Below are 17,613 nucleotides of genomic sequence, written 5' to 3'. Positions count from 1 at the left end.
AATGAGTCTTGACTGAATAGCTTTATTCCTTATTTTCCTAAAAAAAAAAAAAAAACTCTAACTTTTGAATAGTAGTGTACCATAGTAACACCTTGCTATTCTTGGTAGTCATACCATTCTACCTCAAAATAAGTACATGGAATATGGTAATGCAGACATGTTACCATAGTAACATCCTGATGTGTGGACATATGTCTACAACAGCATGATGTTACACTGGTACATGTATCATAGAAATATCATGCTATTCTTGTTATTTATGGTGTTCTATATTGGAATAAATACCATATGAAATACAGTAATGCAGTACAGCATATATTCAGGTAATATGGTATAACCATATGATGCGATTAGTACTGCCACAGTACGCTGTTTTTAAAGGTGTGAAGTGTGTGTTTGATGTGTACAAGTATGTGTTTCCTAGGAGACAGATTTGTCCTTGATGACCCTCATAATATTTCATAGCTTATTTTATGGTATTGATAAACCATACACACAGCAGTAAGGCTGAACATGCACACACAGGAGATCTTGACACCGTTTGCTTTCCATCAAAGAAGGGATAAACAGAAAGTTCTTAAAATGAAATTAAAACACACGCTTGAAATATCTAGACCCTAATACCTAGAGCATCTTCAAGAGATCATAAAGCACATCCTGAATTATTGAACTTCTACAATGTCCACCCCTCTCTCTCTCTCTCTCTCTCTCTCTCTCTCTCTCTCTCTCTCTCTCTCTCTCTCTCTCTCAAACATAAACAAAGAAATAAATATTCCTGTCTCCAGTCTTGCCTTACTTGAGTCAAGCCCCACTCTCACACAAACACACACTTCTCCTTTACGAGCCTCCCGAAGGCTTATCGTTTAAGGATCATAAATACTGCTGCAGCCTAACGCTGTAAATATACAGATCATTCAGGTTTCCCCTCTTCTACCAGCCATGAGGGAAACACACGTGCACATGCAGGAGAGCGAGAATGAGAACGTGTACACCTGGGGTCTGACCTGCATAAACACATTGATGCGGCACCATAACGCTGAGCACAAATGAGAGAGAGAGAGAGAGAGAGAGAGAGAGAGAGAGAGAGAGAGAGAGAGAGAGAGAGAGAGAGAGAGAGAGAGAGAGAGAGAGAGAGAGAGAGAGAGAGAGAGAGAGAGATCAGGTAAGAGCTGATTTAGCAATTCAATTTCTCTGTTCCTCTTATTTCCATTGCTCACCGTCTTCAACTCACTTGTTCTATTCATCACTATATATTGCTCTTTCACTCTGTATGGCTGTGGATTAAAATTAAATCCATTCTTATGCATTTCTTATGACCAATATACATGCATAATTTCTGCAAATGCCAATTTTAGATTAACTAAAAAAAGGTTCTAATTTTATAATTATAATTTTAAAATGTTAGGACATTATTAGCAGTTTAATATTTTACTTGCATATTACTTGCATTTTGTGCCCAGCAAGTGTTAATTTTAATGCAGCACCATAAATGTACTTGCAAATTAAATCAAAATGATTTACACAAAAATCAAAAGCTAATCATCAAACAGCATATCAAACTAAAAAAAAAATCTTTCGCCATGTCCATGGCAAAGATTAACACAGAGTGAGAAGGAGGGATGTTACCTATAGATGTAACTATTCTACCTACAACAATATTAATAAAAGATCATACATTTTTTATTTGAATTAAATGAAAATGTGATGTTTTTCAGCTTACCCCCAGTGCATCCAAGATGTAGGTGTCTTTGTTTCTTCAGTAGAACACAAAGTAAGATTTTTTAATTCCAACCGTTGCAGTCTGCCCGTCATAATGTATGTGAATGGGTAACAATTCTATGAGAGTAAAGAAAAAACATGCTTAGACAACATGCACAAAAACCCTGCTGTTCGTGACGACACATTGATGTCTTAAGACACGAACCGATCGGTTTCTCTGAGAAACCGAACAGTATTTATGTTAGTTTTTTACCTCATATCCAGGTGTATCTCATCTAGTGTTTCCAACCATCAATACTCCTGTCAGGTAAGGTTAAACTGGCACGATCATAGTTATATATTATGTTGATGCCTCATTCGGCCTATCCACACAGGCACTACTGAGGAATATATCCAGGCTAAAGTCAATAATTACCATTCCATGATATTAATAATTTCACTAATAAGAACGCTTAATTACAAGTGACAAAAAGAAATGTTGGAAAGTATGTGTAAACATGAAACTAAACCTCCAGTAGGTGGCAGCAGGTGACCGTCTTAATGAGTGGGTCACTGAGTCGTTCATTCAAACGATTCATTCAAACGCTGAAACGTTCAGTAACACACTTGTTGCTGTGAGTGAGACGCGTTTCAGTTCTGCTGCGAAAACACTCAATTTTGCATCTAAAATGTAAGTGACTTTAAGTGAATGTTAATTAGTTGTTTATGGAACTGTCATATGAAATCAGTGTCATTTTCAGTCATGATGGTATTCAGAAAAACGCTCAAGTGTTGTAATTTCTCCTCGAGAGGCTGCACGAGCGTCAACAGCGTGACCTTATTATCGTCAGTTCATTACATATTATCCACTATCAATCGCCAATTACACTGAATCAATGCACAAACATTCTTGCATTTTGGTGATTCGCTAGTTATTTTTTGTTTTAATCAGGCTCTTGTCCGTCAGGCAAGTAAAATTATCTTTCACTTGTCCCTTCAAAAAATCCACTTGTCCCGGACAAGCGTTAATGCCAAGCCGGAACGTGTATGTCACCCCAGCAACAAACTCGTGTTCTCTTAATACACCATGGGCTACTATATGTGACTATCGCTCACGCGCACATTGTGATGTCGATGTTAAAACAGAATATCGTTCAGCCCTAATATATATATATATATATATATATATATATATATATATATATATATATATATATATATATATATATATATATATATATCAGAGTCCTGCACGGGTCCATTTTAGGAGACCCGCCCGTACCCGCAAGGTTTAGCACCAGATTCGACCCGTGACCTGTGAAAAATCAAAATTAAATCCGCACCCGCCCAGACCCGTTAATATTTGGCCCGTAACACGACCCGTGCCCGCGATAAATCACACACGCTAAAATCATTCAAATTAAAATGCTTTATTTTTTATCTTGCACCTCTCTCAACATCAACAGTGCCATGAATGGGCTAATGAAACAGGCTGTGCCTTTAAATACTCGTTGTCAACAATTTCATATAGCCTACTCCACTCACCCACTTTACTTTTACTTCACACATCGCTACTCCTGCAACGCTCGCTCCATCTGGGCTACGAGAGGCATCAACAAAAGTTGCACTGTCCCAGTGGTGGTGACGTGATGGGTCAAATGGTATATCGTTGTTGCGTGTGTGTGTGTGTGTAATCGTAATTTGGACATAGAAATTGTAATACAGTATGTTCGAGGGGGGAAGAAGGAGGCGGAAACCGGGCGAACATTTAAAAGACTTTAACAAAACTAAGCGAAAGTAACGTGCAGCCCCTCACGGACATCTGCCATGCGCACACACATAATAAAACGTAAACACAACTGAACGTCAAATCCATGTCTGGTGATCTCTTATCCTTTATTGGTGTAGCTCGTCCTTATATGCCTCCGAGCTCCCTCAGACGACTCGAGACCGGTGTGGCTCACAGGTGAAGCTCATTCACAATCACGCCCGGTCTTGCTCGCTCTCTCGCTCGTTCACCTCGCCACAGAAATATTGCACATATTTTTCAATCGCGCTTCTACCCACCCGCACAGAGTTAATTATCCGCCCGCATCCCCGCCCGTAAATTTAATGTCACAATCCACCCGTTTTAGCCACTTTTATGCGGGTACCCGCGGATACCCGTGGGGTACCCGACCCGTTGCAGGACTATATATATAATGATCGCGCCGGTTTGACCTAAGCATATGGAAGTAATAGCGGATGGGAACACTAGATGAGATTCGTCTGGATATGAGGTTAAAAAAAATAATAAATAATAAATACTGTTAGGTTTATCACAGAAATGCAGTAAAAAGTCCCGGCTGAAACATCCTCCCTCACATCTCCCCCTCTCCCCATTGACAGAAATGAGATGGGGAGGGAGAGATGTGAGGGAGGATTTTTCAGGCGGGACTTTTTAATGCGCCGAGTCGAAGTACTCTCAGAAGTGCTATTCCGCGATACATTATAGTTCTCCTTTTTAATCTGGTTAGAAAAACGCCACGTTTTATTTTATGTCACCATACTATGTCGTTCAACTATTCGTGTAACTTTATTTATATAGGGAAAATGTGGAGGTGTTTGGTCGCTTCTAGCTTGATCTCTGTTTGGTACCATAGTGAATGAACTGGGCTTAGTGGGCTAAGCTAAATGCTATCAGATCGTCACCGCGCGTCAGAGAGATTAAGTGCACGCACTGAGACGAGAAAGGTATGTAACAGCTTGTTTTAGTTAAGGGAATAACATAGTTTAAAATGAAAAGGCGGTGAAGTATCCCTTTAAAGCCCCTTTCACACTGCACGTCGGACCCGCAATATTCCCGGAACATTGCCGGGTCGCCTTCTGTGTGAAAACCACGTCCCGGAATTGATTACCGAATTGAACCCGGGTCGGGGACCTAGTAACATTGCGGGTTTCGATCCGGGACAAGCGCTGTATGAACAAAAGCCACAACTAATGCCGCAACGTGTACGTAGTTATCGCGCGACTCGTAGAGCTTGTTTTTTCAATACAACCCTGCAGTGCCAAAAGAGCTAGTCTGTGTTTTAAACGCAGAGAGTGTTCGTATACAAAAGAAACTAAAATTAAACAAGCAGAAATGTGTGCAAACTGGACACAAGTCGAGACCACGGAGCTCCTTACTATCTGCGCTGAAGCTGAGATCGCTCGCCATTATACGTCACATCCGGATGTCACGTGTCAACTCGATCCGGGACCGTTATGGGTTGTGTGTGAAAGCGCACATATTACGGTATTTCGCTGGCAGTGTGAATGGACCAAATCTAGCAGCCCGGGAACAAATGCCGGGTCGCATTCTCCGTGTATTTGCTGGAATCGCAGTGTGAAAGGGGCTTATGACATGTTATTCTGCGCCCTATAACACAACCAATTCTGTGTTGAACACACAGATGTCTCTCTGCTGGGGAAAATAAATGAATACAAAATGAATAAAGATCGTATAGGTGTGCCACAAAAAGAAACGCCTTCATATGCTCATCCTGTGCGTGTGTTTGCATATTCATGCTCTGCTCCCTCTCCATATGTACATGCAGAATGCAGTGACAGCATCGGCACTTTTTCCCACACATACTCAGGTCAAAATTTTGTGGTGCGAGGTCATCTTACATGACAGTACATGTGCAATTTTGACAGACGCTTGTGTAATTCCCATTCGATGACTAGATTAGCTGACAAACATTTACTGGCAAACGGGAGGAGAGAAAGGAGGGGTGAACTTCAACGGTGTACCAAAAACTGAAAGTTTTGGAGTGAGTGTGTGCATGTGTGCGTGTGTGGACTGAGCCTTAGACCATCTGTGAGCCTGAGAAGCCAATTTTCCGCCCATAGACCTTCACAACCAGCAAAGAGAGAGCTCTGCCAAGAAAAGAAAGATTTTAATGCCAAGAAAATCCCTTTCCTCTTTCAGTCTGCCATTCAGCCTCCATCTGCGCTGACAGGGACTGGTGTGTTTAGACAGCTCCCTGCCATCTTTTATCATCTGTCCCTTGTCTGCGTTTCAGTCCACAATCCACGAATAACAAATTAACACAAAAACCACAATATAATGAATCGTAATACTGGAATAACTGAACACGGTGAGCCTTTATTTAGGTATATGCTAAAAACATGCAATTTGCTGGATGTGGTGCTGGAAAATGGCTTTCATGTATAAATATATATTGACTTTCATGTAAAGTCATTTTAACGGAACATATGTTTTCTTTTTATTCGTGGTCTTTTTGCCACAATTTATTCAGACAACAGTCAAAGTATTCAAACACATAAGCACCACAGTTCAATGTGTCAGAGTACTTCTAAACCATTAGGCTAGTGCTTTTTGTCACCTTTATGATATGTGAAGAGAGGACAGTAAATGACAAAAAAAAGGGAAGAAGACTGTGGATGATACAAGCAGGGCGGCACGGTTTTGCAATTTTTCTGTGAAAAGTGTCTGCAATTCCCCTCCTTGTGGGGCCTCATTTATAAAAGATGCATATAATGTGAATGCAATACAATTCCTATTATTTATCAAATGCGCAGATGCACCAAAAAAATAACATGCCTTTGTAAATTGTATTTCATCTTAAATTCAAACACAATGTGTATAAGCACATTAACTACACCTTCCAGATTTTTAAATGGGATTTTTATTAAATGGCTGAAAAAAAGTCTGTGGTGAACACATGCTCAAGACCATGACATTTTATTATATTAACCTATTACGAAAAACAAGTGGCTAAATGGCTAACATATAAAGTTACATTAAACAAACCATTATGATTATAATTGTGCTCTTATAAACTATTCTTTTAGATATTCTTTTAGATTCTACTCTTTTTTAGATAAAAACCGAAAGAGTTGTCTGAGTGGTGGTGATGTTGAAATCGTGTGAAAAGGGTGTAGTACCTTTAGCTTTTTACTTCTGGTGACTGCATTTAGGCCTCAAATTCATAAAAGTTGTGAATTTTGTGAAAGTTAAATCCCAATTTGTTCATTACTTTTGACATAGGATAACATCCAATGAATTTAGGATTAAAATTGATGGTATGTACTGTATTTATAAATGAGGTCCCTGACTTGTTTGTAAGGCTGCAAAATTTGGCCCAAAAAATTTATTATTTATCAATATGACAATAAAATAATAATTATATAAAGAATAAGAATTATTATTATTTACTATTTTTTATTTACTATTTACTAAATAATACATATTACTTTTGCAATATTTCACTGTTAAGACTAAGAAAACTAATTACAGGTGCACTATGCAACTTTAAGTCCACTAGAGGGCGCCTATTTAAAACAAATGCGTAGTTTGATGACGCCAAGGTTGAGCGCAGTATCTCGGGACATGTGGTCTTCACCTCACAGCCGGAGGAAAATAGGACACGGGCAGAAATCATGTTCATGAATGCGGTTATTAACGTTACTGTAGTGTGAAGCAGAGCAGGACAGAGTGTTGTGGAGCTGAGCACGGCCGCTGGAGCGATTGTTAAACAAACACACGGCGCGAGCACCGGGGCTTTTATTATGACGGGACACAGTGTCGCCGGGCGCCGGCGCCATTTCCGCTTTTCCGGTCATGAGTATAAGGTAAAGCAGCTCTGTTTATCATATTTTTGATACATATAAGTGTGTTTAAAATTATGTTATGATGTTACTCTGTGCGTTCGCTCGGCGCTGCTGACATGTTCACACTGCTAAGAGAAAAGCGGTCCTGCCAAATAAAACCGAGGGTAACACAGATATGACGCAATTGACAGGCGACTCCCTCAAACGATATGCTGACACATCCCGGCTCCTTGGTTAAAATCGCAATTTTCTCACAATTTACAAATATTTGGAAACATTTGGGATATTGTAAGTACTCAACTGAACAAAATATATAACACTGGCCTAGTGGTTTTTGGAAATTTTACTGCAAAAATACTGCATAGTTCACCTTTAAGAAAACTAAAATATAAAATATATTAATTTAAAATGTATTTTTAAATAAAGTAAAACAATAATGTAAAATGTATAAATATTAAATATTAAATAATAATAATAATATTAAAGTATTAAATAATTTACAACAGATCATGAGCTGTTGATGTGTAAATGAACACAGTGTCACGTTTCACTCTAAAATATCCAGCAGTTCATATATTTAATTCAATCACAGCCTTCAGCCATATGATATCGCAATTTCAGTTTTACCTCGACTAATTGTCCAGCCCATAATCAAGTCAGATCTGAACCCACATTGCTCACATGAGAACCTGAGCTCAATGTTCTGGACTGCCAAGTCAACACTTTTTAACCATGACCCCACAGTTCTGAAAAAATCCATATATTGAATTAGATCCATATATATAGGATATTTCATATAGAGACAGACACAGTCTCAGATTGCCCTGTGAAATACAATGCAAAGAGGGTCCATTGAGTGACTCTCTGGTTTACTGAACCATCTTTTTGATGACTGAACAAATGCAGATGGCCAAACACACCCACATTCCTTCACAAAGGTCACCTTTAAAGCCTGCTGAATTGATCAGAAAGAGAGAGAGAATGTGTGAGGGAGAGAGAAAATCTGACTCCAGAGGACAAAGTACATCTACTGCTGCAGTGACCTACTGAATAAAACCACTCAGGCAAATTATGTGTGTGCATGAGGTAAAAACTGCATACAAACCACCTTCGACTTCTAAGATGGGAGTGAAACTTTAGGGAACAATACAATAACTCATTTTTGTGAAAACCTTAAGTTGGACCTTAAAAGGTTAGCTCAGCCAAAAATGAAAATTCAGTCAATAATTACTTACCCTAATGTCGTTTGACACCTATAAGACCTCTTTTCATCTTCAGAACACAAATGAAGATATTTTTGTTGAAATCTGATGGCTCAGACAGGCTTTCATTGACACCGATGTCATTTCCTCTCTTAAGACCCATAAAAGGCACTAAAGACGACGTTAAAAAGTCCATATAATATTATGAAGGAACAAATTTTATAGAAAAAAAAAACGACTTATATAGTGATTTCAAAACAAAGTTTCAAACGTTATGAATCGGTGTATTGATTCATGATTCGGATCGCCAATGTCATGTGATTTCAGATTGGCTTGACACACAATCTGAATCATGAATCAATATGCTGATTCATAACCATTCTAAACTGTGTTTTGAAGTCGGCCCATCACTATATATGTCGTTATGTAGGGGTTTTTTGGACAAAAACTATTCTCGCCGCTTAATAAAATTATTGTCACTGTAGTGAGATGGGCTTTATAACGTCTTTAGTGCCTTTTATGGGTCTTGAGAGAGGAAATTACATTGGTGTCAATGAAGGCCTGTCTGAGCTAGTCTGAGCCATCGGATTTCAATTTTTACATTCAAGAATTTACATTTTTGGGTGAACTAACCCTTTAACTTTCCAAAATACTAGCATACGAATGCTATGTCTGAACACCAAGAACTGAAACAGGTAGTTGTGCCAATTAATGATGCATACATCATTTTGTATATAATATGGTGCAGAGAAGGCCCTGCTGGGACAGATTAGTCATGAGCTGTCTTGGAGGAAAACATTCCCATAATGGCTACACATCTGTCCAGTGTTAGAGACAGCAGAACTGGAGCCAGGACCAACAGTAAACTAGTAGAGCAGTGGGTGCTAGTTTGAGTTATGATACTTTACCCTTATCACAGCTGATGCTTTTCTACTTTTTTTGGATTTTCATCTTTTCCTTTGCCAATGTACACTGTGCAAAGCAAGCTTGTGCATGCAGTGTGAATGATGTAACCTTTTAATATGGGCAACAAAATAAATATCCCTTAAAAAGTAGTATCTGACACATTAAGAAATATTTTACCGTTCAAAAGCAATCAGTACTTTTATTTAGCCAGTATTCACTAAGTTAACCAAAACTGACATTTATAGTTATATTTTTTTTAATTACTATGTAACTTTTTATTCATCAAAGAATCCTGAAAAAAAGGTATCACAGTTATGATGATGATATAGTAATAATAATTAGTGATATATCGGAATCACAATATTTTCCCGATATTTAAGCATTTTCCCATAATCGGGTATCGGTTTTGTAATATTGGATTCACCTATAAATGGGGCCTTCTTGTGGACATTTTAAGAATTGCATACAAACGCGCTATTAAAGGACTGCGAGTCTAAGGGGAGATGAGTCAACAGCGGTGTTCAAAGGTAAAATAACCTGCATCCCTTAATTAATACACTTTATTTAACATAAAAGTAATGCACAATTGAGATATGCACAAATAAGATGTTATGAGATTATATAATGTAGTTATAGTTTAAACTTGCCGCTAAGTAGAGACGAACTCACGGAGTCAGTCAGGTGATCCGTGATTGACTCTCTAAGAAAAATTAACAAACCGGCGAATATAGCTACAATGTTTGCATATTCCAGAGAATATTCACTCTTTAGTCTATTAAACTCATAAACCTTTTAAAACTGTAGTTTAAAATGAATGCTTATTGTGCTTATAGTTATGGGGAGTTGATAGACTAACTTTCATTTATTTATGTTCTCCATTTGAAAACATTAGACTTAGTAAATATATTTTGCCTGTTGTTAATATGGCTTTATTTATAAATACAAAAAGTGAAACAGCATTAATGTTAAAAAGACTTTGCACTAACAAGAAAAATGCACTCTTTCAGATTATTATGGATGTAAAGTATGTATTTTGTGCTGTATGTAAGGCAGTGAAATTGCAAACATTAGAGTGTTTAAAAATCTCAGTTAAGTGCTGTTGCTGTAATTGTATAAAAAAAATAAAAAGAAAATATAAAAAACAGAAGTAACACAATAAATAAATATTGGTTCTATATATCGGTTATCGGCACATAAACATGATGCAAATAATCGGTATCGGTTATAAAAAATATATATATCGGTTGATAACTAATAATATTAATAATAATAATAATAATAATAATAATAATAATAATAATAATAATAATAATAGATGCTAATTGAGCACCAAAATAGCATGAGACGTTGAAGACATTGAAAATTCAGCTTTGCCATCACAGGAATAAATTACATTTTAAATATATTAAAATATAACAGTTTTTTTAATGTAATGTTACACAATACAGTGAGAACAAGAGACTTCTTTCAAAAATATAATAAAAATAAAGTACGACTCCAAACTTTTGAACATAGTGTACATTTCAAGATATTGGCATGATAAATTACATTAATCAAAACATACAGATAGATTAAACTGCATTCATTGTGATCACAGACTTATGGTTCACATTATGAGCTATATTTTTTATTTGATATGGACTGATGTATTGGCCAATAATCTGTATCAGCCAATGAAAGCTATAGTTTCACTTTCGGCCATTTGCCGTTTATTTAAAAACCTCAGATGATCAGGGCCGATCATATCCTGTCAATTAAAAGTGCGTAAAAATAAGTCAAACAATAAATGTTGTTTTGATGCTCTTAAATTTGACACAGATCGCTTCAGCACCTCAAGTGCAAGTTATCTTGAAAAAAAACATGCATGGATAACAGAAGGTATGTTGAAAGACAGTACAGTTGATTAAAATCCATATCATGTCCCCTGTCATCACTCAATCTGTTTTACAACAGCAGAAATATGTTAATAAAACAGCTTGAGAACAATGTCACTTAATGTTGCTTTTACTTCAGGAAAGTTATCCAGTGTTCACAGTTTGCCGGTTAGCTATAAAAGAAACCCCAAGCGAGGAGTTTATATTCTCTTATTTGTATATGTAACTTTTAATACATTTGTCATGAAGACAAGTGCTTGATTATGAAAACGAACCACCTTATGTGTAACTGAGTTGTATAATTTTTTTTTTTAAAGTGCAATTATCGGAAAATAAATAGCAGTTAAATATAATACCGATGTTGTAACCTCTAATAGCGTACCAAATTAAATGGTTCCCCGTATAGTTTGCAGCATTATTTGTGAGAGTTTTTTTTTCCTCAAGACTATTGGTCTCCGCAGATGTCATTCTGAATAATCGGCTATCAGTGTCTGCAGAGAAATTTAATTTAGCATCAGTGCTTCTGTATTTGTTAGTCATTTCAGAGAATTTCTGTTTAATTAATGTCCTCAAAATGCCATACAGACTTCAAATATTTTTCCATAGATGCTGTTTTAATGTTTGTGTGTTCTACAAACACATTTCACAATGATGTAATCCAGCAGTCCATCCTTTATATAAACTTCCAAGGCTAAATTCACTTCGATGCATAATTCATCTGCTATGACTTATTAATGTATCTTTTCACAGAGAGAGACAGTAAGAAATCAACAAATCCTGAGGAGCTCAAAGGATGGATAAGAGTTTTTCAAAACATAGATTATTAGATTATCATCCTACATATGGCTAAAAGTATGTGAACAAAATACTTTGCCCACATGCTTGACATTTCATTTAAAAAGCACTGGCAATGATAGGAAGTTCTTCCTTCCCTTGCTGCTAAAGCGTCCACTCTTCTGGGAAAGCTTTCCACAATGTTGGAACATGGAGGCTGGGTTTGCTCCCATTCAGACACAGTGAAGTCAGGCACTGGTGTTGGGTGATGGGCCTTAGCTTGAAGTCTGCCTTCCAATTTATCCAAAAAGTATTCAATAAGGTCCAGGTCTGGGCTTTGTGCGGACTATAGCCATGCTTCTACTCCAGATTCAGTAAACCATATGTATTATGAACCTTGTTTTGTGCACAGGATAGACAGAAAATGCTGGGACAGAAAAGGGCCCTTTTCCCAAACTGTTGCCACAGGTTTGGAATCAGATCAATTTAGAGCACAGAATTCTATACTTTGTATAGTCAGAAAGAAAGACAAACAAGACAGGATCTGCCTTCAACAGAGTAGCAGCAAGTTTGCAAAGTTCACATGGCAACCAGATCCATTGTATGCTTTTTCACAAGGGGCTGCACTGAAAAGGAAGCAAGAAAGATAGAAGTATACCGGTAAGCTTAATTTGCACTAATATTCGGACATCATCAGATTCAGCATCAGTTCTTAGCCATTTGTGTTCTTGGACTTGGAATCATAGGCGTCGCTAGGCCCTTTTTAGGGGGGCTTCAGCCCCCCTAAACTTATGCCTCAGCCCCCCTAAAAAAATATGTGATTAACCTTTAAAACATATGAAACTGGCGGCAGGCTTCGTCCCGTTTTTTAGTCTGTCTCTCCAATCCGCAGCGGCTCTGAGCAGAGCGCAGCGCACGTCGGAAGCAGAGGTGTGTGTGTGTGTGTGTGTGTGTGTGTGTGTGTGTGTGTAAATCTGAGCGTCATTGGTCTGTCACCGCTCGTCAATGTCAAAATATTTGATAAAACCAATCAAATCAGAGTAGGCGGGCTTTATGGTCACACCGAAACTGCTGAGGCTGAGCGCAAATTTTAGCAGAGCAACTCGACGTCAAGTAAGATAAATGCAGCTAAATTAAACATTCATGTTTGACAGCTTCTGCTTTAAGTCAGAAATGTTAATCAAAAGAAAAAAATATTTAGGCAAATGAATAAACTTGTTGTGTCTAATTTTTAGACATTTTTAACTGGAAATATGCCAATGTGATTCATATGTAGGCCTTAACGAACAGAAAATATTAACAAAGCCATTTTCATCAGATTAGGCGTAAGTTTAATAATGAATGTGTATATATTGTAAATTAATATAATTCTATTTGTAACATTCAGTAAATTAATAAAACATCAGCTTTTTCAGCCTGTATTGGGCATAAGATCAGTAGCCTAATGTGATTTTAATAAACTTAAAACTTTGATAAACAGTAAATTAACGTGTCTAAGAAAATTATTCATGAAACATAAATATCAGTATGTTAATATGTAAACCATATGTTCACTTTATTCACTGACGAAAACGGAAAAAAAACAGTCAAAGCTCAGCGTTATGAAGAGACAGGGCAAGATAAAAACAGAGAAAACGAGAGATGTGGAGATAAGACAAATAATTTACTGCCCAGTTACATGGTTTTCAAGCTATTGTTATCAATTTTTTTGGCCTTCAGAACATCTTAAAATGCTCATATGTAGATCATAGAAATCAAAATTTTCTCGGGGGACCGTTAGAACCCCCTAACATTTGGGATCTTGGTTATTATAAACCTGCCTACATTATTGGGTATGATAATTCCATGTACAGTATATACATATGGCCATGGCCCATGCATTAAGGTATTAATATTTGCTTTATAAGTAATGATTAACAGCCAATATCTTCTGGGTATGCATGTTTGTAAGCTATTAGTTAATAGCGCAATTTGGACCCTAAACTAAATAGTGTTACCATTTTTTCTACAGACCTACCCTCACTGGGGGCTGAGCCCCCCTAAAATAAAAATCCTAGAAACGCCCCTGCTTGGAATAATGCATTTTTATAGCAACACTATCAACGGTTAAAGTATTCTGCAGCAGTCAGGTGGTACAGAAGTCAAAGCTCTCCAAAAAAATGTCCAATTTGAAATTACAAGTATTACTGGTGTGAAGACCACTGCTACATTCTTACAAGAGTACACTAATGTCAACAAAATAATGATTTAAAAATAAAATTGAAATAATATTATAAGGTTGTGTAGTCTATCATAATATAGTTTTACTCATTGAGAGATTTATTCTAATAATTTTATTTGATTCTTAAACATGATTTATTTGATTCTTAAACATGTACAGTTTATTTCTTCTATGCATTCATTTGAACCGCAACAGCTATTATGGGAGTGGCTTGATGCAGCGCAGGAGATAACTTGATCCTTAGGGCACTTTAATTAATGCTGTCACGTAACATCTGCTACAAAGGTCAAATTTAATTAAATGCTAATTACAACATTGAAATAAAAAAATGTATTTGTTTGTATTTGTATCTGTCTGATTTTGACTGCCCTCAGTGCGTGCGCCATCAGAGAAGTGCAAAGGTGTCAAGTAAGGAAGTACAAATACCTATACTTTACTAGAGTTATTATTTTTAAGCCACTTTTTACTTCTTACATTTTCACGCAATTATCTGTACTTTCTACTCCTTACATTTTAAAAATAGCCTTGTTATTCCTATTTCATTTCGGCTTGTTTTCATTCTGGCTTATCATCGTTCAAACGACAACAACAAAAAAACCTTTCCAGATTAATCACACCCAGATAGAGTGAATTTGAGTGTATTTGAGTATAAACATATATTAACATATATACATATAAACATATATACATATACATGCAATGTTATTTATGCATGTATATGTATATATGTGGATATGTAGATGTATAAATGGTAACTATATCTCTTAGCCTCTATTTCTCAGTTTTGTTTTTTTAATTTATTTTATCTTTTATACTTTATGTACAATTTTCCTCAACTTGTTGTACAGCACTTGGGTTGGCCTTGGCCATTTTTAAATGTGCTCTATAAATAAACCGAACTCGAACATATAAAATTTTGACACCCTATTGGTTTGTACGTTATTTTTTGAGGAGGTGTGGTCTTTGTAAACCCTAGAATCTATACTTAAAGGTTAGGTCACCCAAAAATGAAATTTATGTCATTAATAACTCACCCTAATGTTGTTCCACACAGTTTAAGATATTTTATATTTACCGAGAGCATATGCAATGTTATGCACACTATACTGTCCATGTCCAGAAAGGGAATAAAAACTTCATCAGAGTAGTCCATATGTGACATCAGTTAGTTCATTAGAATCTCTTGAAGCATTGAAAATACATTTTGGTCCAAAAAAAAATCACAAAAACTATGACTTTATTCAGCATTGTTTTCTCTTCCGGTTTTGTTTTCAATCCTCAAATAAATATTAAAATGGTTATGAATCAGCAGAACGATTCATGATTCTGAACTGCTGAAATCACATGACGTTGGCGATCCGAATCATGAATCAATACGCTGATTCATAACAGTTTGAACCTTTATTTGAGGATTGAAAACAAAACCGGAAGAGAAGACAATGCTGAATAAAGTCGTAGTTTTTGTGATTTTTGGACCAAAATGTATTTTTGATGCTTCAAGAGATTCTAATTAACTAACTGATGTCACATATGGACTACTTTGATGATGCTTTTATTCTCTTTCTGGACATTATAGTGTGAATCTGGCCACCTTGATGCCCTATGCATCATTACTTTATGATGTCCGCGGTTGTCGCCCCCCTCAGCACTTGGTGCCCTAGGCGCATGTGTGATGCGGCTAGTGGGAGCGGCGGCACTGGTGTGAATACACTTAGATATGCTGTCGGACTAAATATAAAATATCTTAAACTGTGTTCAGAAGATGAACGGATGTCTTACGGATGTGGAACGACATTATGGTAAGTCATTAATGACATAAATTTCATTTTTGGGGGAACTAACCCTTTAAGTTATTAATGTGCTTTTGACACCTCTGGAGAAGTGGCATCACTGCATGGAGAGGGAAACTGTCAATTTTGATTTCATGGTGACTTTAAGGTAACTCTCCACCACTGCTGCATAAACAAGATCTATTTTGTGTTTACTCTAAAAGCTAATAAAGCTGGATAAAAGAGGAGGAAAATCATCACAGCTTTAACAAGCTGGCACAGAAAAAGGACAGAAAACAAATAAATCCAAGGACATGCTTCACATCTTTCTAGGTGCTCTGTTCTCTCTGTTCTATATTTAGTGCTGGGTCATAGACACTAATTTAAAATAAAAAAAAACGTCTCTAAAACCCTGGGCTTCTGCAGGTGTATCTGATATATTCATATAATCTTTTTCTTACCTCCTGCATGAATTAATCCACCTGAAACGCAACATCTGTCCAGTGACATGACTTCTTATTGAAAAATTCCCGAGACATTTTGCACATAAACATCTCTATTTATAAAATCTAGCTAGAAAAAATCTTTCCAATAATCCAGAGTTTAACAAACAGCACAACAGAAGATTTGCCTTATGTCTTAATGAATACACGGATTTGAATTATACAATAACAGATTGAACCTTTTCCCCTTTTTAAGAAACTATTCTATTAAATTCTAAAACTAAATATATTTAAAATGTTGACGTTTCATTAGGCTAACGTATGGAGTTATGCTCCACGCGCTGCAATTTTGACAAATTTTGTCTGAGACACTGCGCGAGACTGTTTACGATAAATATAGAATTAATATATTTCCCATGACATATATTCTTTACCAGAGCAAAACACTTTCGTTTCCTGTTGGGTATATCAACAAAATCCCCCTCTCGGTACCTCCTTTGTCAGAAGAGCTGGAGATAATTCATGCATATATGAAACAACTTTTAGTTCATGAATAGATCTTATTTCTATCAAAACTATCGGAACTCAAAGGCCGGGCTGAACCGCGTGCTTTCCTGCTGAATGGGTCCGCACATTAAAAGCGTTTATGGGCTGATTCATTTCCCTTTTGCCGCATAACTATCTGCGAACTTGTAGCTGCACGTAGTTCTAATGGGCTTCAGCTGTCAACCAACATAAGCCCACACCACAACGCGTGAAATGAGTTCTCTTACCTGGCGGGTTAATAGCAGCTGTTATCGCTTTGTTTCGGATTCCATTTACACACTGAGTAGTTGAACAGAGACGGGCTCTTCACACTCGGATTATAATCGGGTGATTCACTTTTGGGTGAAAAGGCGTGGAGTTAAGACTATAAAGCCCTAAAGCTGTAACAGTCAGAGCGAATCAATTTTTTTCTTTAAATATGCACAAAAAAATAAATAATAAATAAATAAACATTACACTCTTACTTGAATTCGTGGACTTTCACGTCAAATTGTAACTCAATTGAATGGGGAGAGTTATCATGGGGTTAGGCTACTGGTGGTAGTTTTAAATGCAAACGCTGCACGTGTTACTGTGTGACAGAAC

General features: G+C 36.8%; 1 protein-coding gene across 2 annotated transcripts in view; it reads right to left on the bottom strand.

Annotated features, from left to right (window-relative positions):
• The window catches only part of klhl5 (kelch-like family member 5), a 94,654-nt gene extending 77,041 nt beyond the window's left edge, over nucleotides 1-17,613 (bottom strand). Inside the window, exons 1-3 of one of the 2 annotated variants that reach the window (XM_067441863.1) lie at nucleotides 17,493-17,613; nucleotides 17,256-17,363; nucleotides 1,721-1,836 (exon numbers count right to left, since the gene is read on the bottom strand). In XM_067441863.1, the coding sequence (XP_067297964.1) occupies nucleotides 1,721-1,812 (92 nt within the window). In that variant the 5' untranslated portion in view covers nucleotides 1,813-1,836; nucleotides 17,256-17,363; nucleotides 17,493-17,613. Of the gene's footprint in view, nucleotides 1-1,720; nucleotides 1,837-17,255; nucleotides 17,457-17,492 lie in introns of those variants that run through there. The other variant, XM_067441862.1, reaches the window with a different exon arrangement.

The sequence above is a fragment of the Pseudorasbora parva genome, chromosome 4 (genome assembly GCF_024679245.1).
Source record: "Pseudorasbora parva isolate DD20220531a chromosome 4, ASM2467924v1, whole genome shotgun sequence".
NCBI lineage: Eukaryota > Metazoa > Chordata > Actinopteri > Cypriniformes > Gobionidae > Pseudorasbora > Pseudorasbora parva.
Note: the sequence above shows the minus strand (reverse complement) of the source record. Positions and strands in the feature narration are given on the sequence as shown.